The sequence below is a fragment of the Scylla paramamosain genome, chromosome 40 (genome assembly GCF_035594125.1).
Source record: "Scylla paramamosain isolate STU-SP2022 chromosome 40, ASM3559412v1, whole genome shotgun sequence".
NCBI classification, from domain to species: Eukaryota; Metazoa; Arthropoda; class Malacostraca; order Decapoda; family Portunidae; genus Scylla; species Scylla paramamosain.
Window position 1 is genome coordinate 9,026,667 of NC_087190.1, and position 6,449 is coordinate 9,033,115.

The following is a 6,449-nucleotide window of genomic DNA, read 5'->3' on the forward strand; positions in this document are numbered from 1 at the left end:
CCAAACTTTTTATGTAAAATTTACAGTTATCTCTAAACAAGAATTTCCATATAAATAACAATTTTCTGGTAAATTTTAAAGGTTTCTATTTTTTCCTTGTAAATTATCACAGGATTTTTATGTATACCATTTGTTGGTATACACAAAACTTTTCTGTTAGCCTTAACAATTTCTGCTAGCTAACAGAGAGATGCTAACAGGTATGCTACAAAGTGGAACTTGGCAACTGTTAGCTAGCAAACAGCTGTTTGGTAAGATTCCGCTCACTGGCGCTACATTTAGCATATTCTTGACATCGTCATTTATTTATATGCATTAATCAGGTGATTTCAAACTCAATATTGATTAAAAAGCATTTTAGATAATTTTAAATGTATTTTTTTATTATATTAAAGTATTATTTATCTACGTATGAGTATTAATATAAATGTGTGCTGTTCAAAGGAAGTATGGTAAACAAGGCCCCTGACAACAATTTAAACTCCATGGACCCAACTCCAAACACTCAACAAAGGAGGAAGAGGAAACCAAACTGGTCAAGTGATGAAACACTGCGCTTGGTTAACATCATGGCAGAAAAACGATATATAATAAAGGGACGGTTTCATCCTTCCCTGACCCGTGCAGATAAGAAACGTGCATGGGAAGACATTACGAACTCTGTAAATGCACGCAATTTACATGTGAAAAGAACTGAAGAAGAAGTTGTAAACAAATGGTTTACAGTGCTGTCCCACTCACGGAAGAGGATTGCTAATATCAACAAGGAGCAGAATCAATCAGGCAAGTTTCTATTTGTTTATTCATTCTATTTGTTTATTTATTCAAGGTTAGGTTAGGCTAAGATAGTTGAAAGTACCAAATATAATAATTGGTAAGATTAACAAAGAAAGGTGGTGCGATAACCTAACCTAACCTACTTAACCTAACCTTCCCTAAGATAAATAAAATCAAATACAACAGGAAAATCTGAAAATTAGTGGTGGGGCAAAAGCAGGAAAGTAGCAAATGATAAAGTGAAAATGAAATGCACTCATAAGGTTTAGGTTTGTACATAGCCCCCCAAACATTATGATGACTAAATCATGAATTAATGCAAGAAAAAAAAATAATAACCTACCCAAACCTAATTATGCAAAGTGCCAGTAGAAATATATATATATATATATATATATATATATATATATATATATATATATATATATATATATATATATATATATATATATAAAAGAAGCAAATAAGGGAAATTAAATAAACAAAGTAAACTAAAATAATCCCAAGGAAAGCTTTGCAACAGGCCATTTATGTGACACAAAGAAAACAGGCCATATATGTCACACAAAGAAAAGTAACATAGCATTAATTATGAATTGTGTAATTGATCTTTTAGGTGCTGGTGGCCTTGAAGCAACTCCCCTGGATCCCATCAACTTGAAGGTTCAAGAAATGATTGGGGAGAAGAGTGTAACTATTGGTGGCATTTCTCATGTCAAAGGAACCCTGTTGAGGTTGCAGTAAGTACAACTTTGGTAAAGATTTGGAAAACAGACAAATCTCTTTTTTAGAGAAGAACATGTTGAAAATATGTGTTTTTTTATGTATTTTATAATGGATATATTCTTTTCTCGGAAACCTGTCATTTCCTAATTATAATTTTTTGTCATAACCAATAAATGGCGTATTTCCAAGAAAAGAAACAATCTCCATTAAAAAGCACACCCAAAACACCTAATTTTCCGCATGTTCTCTGAAATATTACAAAAACACCCATTTTCAACATGTTCTCTGAAATATTAAACTAACTAAACCTAACCTAACCAAACCTAACATAACATATCCCTCGGACACTCTTCTCTGTAGTATTAAACTAATTAATCGTATCCCTCCTCCCGGAAAGTTATTTGCCAAAACTTACCTTATACATGATGTAGGTGACGATAAACTGTAAACTTACAATGGATATGCCAACTTTTCTTGTCTCTACATACCTACTTTTGTATTATTAATAAAGTAATACAAAAAATAATATTACTTAGCATATGATTTATTGTGTAGTATTATTAAGTTTGTTATGCTGTATCATCATTTGCTTCAATAATTTTATATTGATGTGTTTTGTCATGAAGATGCCTTCGGCCAAGGCAAAGCGTAGCATTAAAGTTGCAAGATCTGATTAAAAGTTGTTCCTGGTTTTACGCTCTTTTTAGGAAGCTGCGGGCCAACAGGGCACGTGACCAACAGCAGGTGACCCATCAGCAGCAGCAGCACCAGGAGGACCACCAGCAGCAGCAGCACCAGGAGGACCACCAGCAGCACCAGCACCAGGAGGACCACCAGCAGCAGCACCACCAGGAGGACCACCAGCAGCAGCACCACCAGGAGGACCACCAGCAGCAGCACCAGGTAGACCACCAGCAGGACCCCCACCAGGAGGACAGCCAACAGTATCAGCTCCAGGAGGTGCATCAGCAGCAGGAGGAGGAGTTGGTGATCCCTTCACCACAACTAGTGGCTGATGATAGTAGCAATGTTCAAATAAATTATTTGGACCTTGCCGCAGCAAATGCAAACTCAGTTTACAGGGACGAAAAGCGTAGGCTGAAGCTGCTCAAGGAAAAAGCCAAGATTGAGTACTGGCAAGAAAGAGCAAAATACTACAAAAATAAAAGAACTTAAGACTTTGCATAATCTTACTTTTTCTCATGTGGAATAAAACTAGTCTGTACATCTTACTTTTATTTCCTATATTACTGCTAAGTGATATTATGGCCATCTTCTGCTCCCTTAAGAGAAAGTAGTTCGGTGAGAGAATTTGTTGTCTACAGTCTCCATATGAAGATACATGCAATGCTGACTTGACAGGATCCACATGTTGTGACTTCATGCATCACTGAAACAATCAAAAAGATAAACATTAGAGCATACAAATTTTGGGTTAAGCAATAGGGAGAGGAAAGGAAGAGTTTCTGTTATTTAAGCAAGGTTTGGTGTTTCCAACTACAGTGATTCCCACATATGGAGATAGATCTGTTACAAATGTGTGACATCAAAACCACATGTTTGTAATAGATCTGTCTTATGCATGTTAGAATTACTACATAATATACATATATACTATATAATATATAGTGTTTTTGATATTATTAAAATACTATATAATATATATAGTGTTTTTGATATTATTAAAAACACTAAACCTTGCTTAAGTAAGTCTCTTCTTTTCCTCTCTAAATCTCTAAATGTAGGAGTGTTAATAATTATGACACTAACTCTTTAAATATGTAGAGAAGCACAATTCATATAAAATCAGCCGATGATTATAATGTAGTAGCTCTGATAAACTGGATACGAACTAAGGGTATGTACTTGAAAATGTAGGTTGGCAATATAGTCCCGGAATGGATGTCTATTGTGGGCAGCAGGAATGCCTGGATTTAGATGCAACTGTGCACCATCACCTACTTCCACTGCATCATCCTCAACATTGTCATCAGGCAAAGGGATGTTCCGAGCCTTACAAATGTTGTGAAGCACAGCACAGACAGTAATCAACTTGCACGTCTTTTCAGGACCGAGACGCACCTCACTAAGCAGAACATGAAATCTTTTTTTAAGTTGGCCAATGCCTCGTTCCACAGTGCAACGAGCCTTCCTATGAACTCTGAAAAAAGCGAAAGGAATGACATACGTACTTTTATTTTTAAGTATCTATATCAGACCATATACCTATTCATGATGACCAGTGATTAAAATCTAAATCAAACATAATAAAAGAATCACATCGTAGTAATGCATATACTTCAAAATACACTATTGTTTATTCCCTACACAAAAGCATTAAGGTTAAACCAAAGTGGTATACACAAATTAGTAACTAGATTTGGGTTGAGTTAACTGGTACAAGATAGTAAGATAGTTTTTCTTTCCTAGCTTTCTCTGGCCTGTTTTGGTTAATGTACATATGTTGGATTAGCTTGGAGAACACTTGGAAAGTATTTATAACCTAAATGAGTTGTGCTTTTAAGGTTAGGTTAAGATAGGGTGGCTGAATACTATGGGTTTTTATTGCCTATGAGAGAACTTGAAAAATCACAACCTAAGTTTCTTAGGTTATGTGAATTTGGGGTGGCTGGATTTACCGGTAAGGTAGGTTAGGTTAGATTAGTTGGTAGAATTAGGATGTGTTAGTGTGTTCACTTAAGTTCTGTTCAATTCAGCTAGGTTGGGTTTCAGTTATGTTTCTATTTTTGTGTGTGTGAATTTGTTCTGTATGTGTGTAGGGAATATATGAGCAAAAATTGCAGGGTAAATTTCTGTTGGGAGATTTTTCTTCAAATTCACCATTGCGATTGGTTAGGTTTAGTGATGTTAGGTTATAATTTGGTTAGGTTAAGTTTAATTTTTTTTTTTCTGCTCATATATGTGTAAGGTGGCATATAAAAAATTGTGACAGAAAGCAATATAATTTTAGTTTATGCCCATACTCTTCCCTCTCCTTGCCAACAAGCATGGGGACTTGTGGGACATTAAATGCATATTTTCTTGCGTAATAAGGGTTGAAAAGTTAGATTAAGTAGGGTACAGTTAGATAATTAGTATTTTGGGAGGTCCAGGGGGATGCAACCAAGGCTAACTGGAGAGAGCTCCCCCTGTAGTCAGCCTTGATACAACCCCCTGTGGCTAGGTTAGGTTAGGTAGGTTAATTAGTTAGGTTAGGTCAGGTTAGGATAGGTCAGACATTGGATACAATAGGTTAAGTTAGGTAGATTAGGATAGATCAGAGATTTGATAGCTTAGGTTAGATTAGGTCCCACAAGTTCCCATGCTTGTTGGCAGGAAGAGGGGAGAGTGTGGGTACAAACTAGAATTTGACCTAGAAAGCTACTAGATTCATTCAAAGCAGAACACAATTTACAAATAAATTCACCTGTTATAATTAGCTTGTGCAACAGTTTGAGGGCGAAGGTAAGGAGTGAGGAGCCACTGCTTGCAGGGATAGCCACTGTCCCTGAGAAGGTAGCATCCTGCAGGTACATGTTGTTCCTCAAACATCAATTTCAGTGCTGACTCATCTAGTATTCTTGCATCGTTGACTGAGCCAGGCCACCTTGCCACAATGTCAAGAATCTTATAGTGAGCATCAAATACTACTTGCACATTTATGTTGTGATAGCGTTTCCTGTTCACATATACATGTTCATCGACATGAGGAGCCACAATTCTTATATGAGTGCCATCAATCACTCCCACAACACCGGAAAACTGAGTTGCTTGCATGAACTCTGCCTGTTTTTGCTGCACTTCATGCTAGGTGTGAGGGAAATCCACGAACTGGCAGATTACTTCTGGGTCAGCCAGTGCATCAATTATCTGTGATATTGCACGGCTGATAGTGGGCTGCGTTGTTCCAAAATCATCACAACTGCACTGTTGCATTTTTCCTGTGCCTAAATATCGTAATGTGATGGCCACCTTCATCTCAGGGCTCAAGGCTCTATTTCTTTCAGTTTTACTTTGCAGCTTGTCTCTCACTATATCAGTCACTGCAACAATACCAGCACGGTCCAATCTGAATCTTTTCAGTAACTCAGCATCGTCGTACTCAGCGAAAATATCTCTTCTCACTGTAGGTGCGCCGCTGACGTTGTTGTGCTGCCATCCTGCTGACAGCTGTTTGCTAGGAGCTAAAGGACCTCTGCCGTGCTGTTACCTTAACAGTGCTGTTAATGCCTTAACAAGTTTTGTGAATGTCTGTTAGCGCTTAACAGGAAAATGTTAAGGCTAACAGGAATTTGTTAGTCTTAACAGCTGCCAAACTTTTTCTGTAAAATTTAGTTATCTCTAAACAAGAATTTCCATATAAATAACAATTTTCTGGTAAATTTTAAGGGTTTCTATTTTTTCCTTGTAAATTATCACAGGATTTTTATGTATACCATTTGCTGAAATTACTTGTCAAAAGAAAAGGGGAAAATTAATTCTTGATTTTATTGTATCTTACTGGAACAGTACTGGCAAACAGTATTTGTAGTTTACAGGAACTTGTGAACAACTTAACAGTATTAATTTCTAAAGAAATTTCTAGTTGATATCCATATTATGTACACTTGATAATAGCAGTACAGCACATAGATTCTTCATATATCAAACTAATTTGGAAAGTCTGGATTGAAAAAAAAAAAAAAAAAGATACTTCCCAAATTTTCTCTGTATATCAGAAGAAAGTTTGTATACCTGTGTACTATTGTATGTGCAATTAAGACAATACAGTACATACATATCAAATCATAACTTTAGATACAAATGGTGGAGGTTGCAATGCTGCTGCTCACTACACATTACTGTTTGCAATTGCCAGCTGATCACACACCTGAATGCCTGCTGGCCAACCGAACCATGCACCGCATATTATTAAACTTTATTCAGTATACACTGACCAACAGTTC

At 36.4% G+C, this 6,449-nt stretch overlaps 2 protein-coding genes across 4 annotated transcripts; one reads left to right on the forward strand and one right to left on the reverse strand.

The window, feature by feature from the left end:
- The first annotated feature begins 255 nt into the window (after positions 1-255).
- Positions 256-2,719, forward strand: LOC135092384 (basic-leucine zipper transcription factor A-like). The gene is made up of 3 exons (XM_063990843.1): positions 256-783; positions 1,394-1,517; positions 2,211-2,719. The coding sequence occupies exons 1-3, from the start codon at positions 450-452 to the stop codon at positions 2,677-2,679; spliced, it is 927 nt and encodes a 308-aa protein (XP_063846913.1). The 5' UTR covers positions 256-449; the 3' UTR covers positions 2,680-2,719.
- LOC135092385 (putative nuclease HARBI1) lies at positions 785-5,843 on the reverse strand. Of its 3 annotated transcripts, XR_010262834.1 has the most exons (4): positions 4,931-5,843; positions 3,357-3,664; positions 2,737-2,893; positions 785-2,515 (listed from the first exon to the last, which is right to left on the reverse strand). XR_010262834.1 is itself a non-coding variant. In XM_063990846.1 (3 exons), the coding sequence occupies exons 1-3, from the start codon at positions 5,278-5,280 to the stop codon at positions 2,891-2,893; spliced, it is 552 nt and encodes a 183-aa protein (XP_063846916.1). In that variant the 5' UTR covers positions 5,281-5,837; the 3' UTR covers positions 2,737-2,890. The 3 variants fall into 3 exon arrangements, 2 of the variants coding, with proteins under 2 accessions (XP_063846916.1, XP_063846915.1); XM_063990846.1 differs by lacking the exon at positions 785-2,515 and having other exon boundaries at positions 3,466-3,664; positions 4,931-5,837; XM_063990845.1 differs by lacking the exon at positions 785-2,515 and having other exon boundaries at positions 3,370-3,664; positions 4,931-5,833.
- Positions 5,844-6,449: the final 606 nt, after the last annotated feature.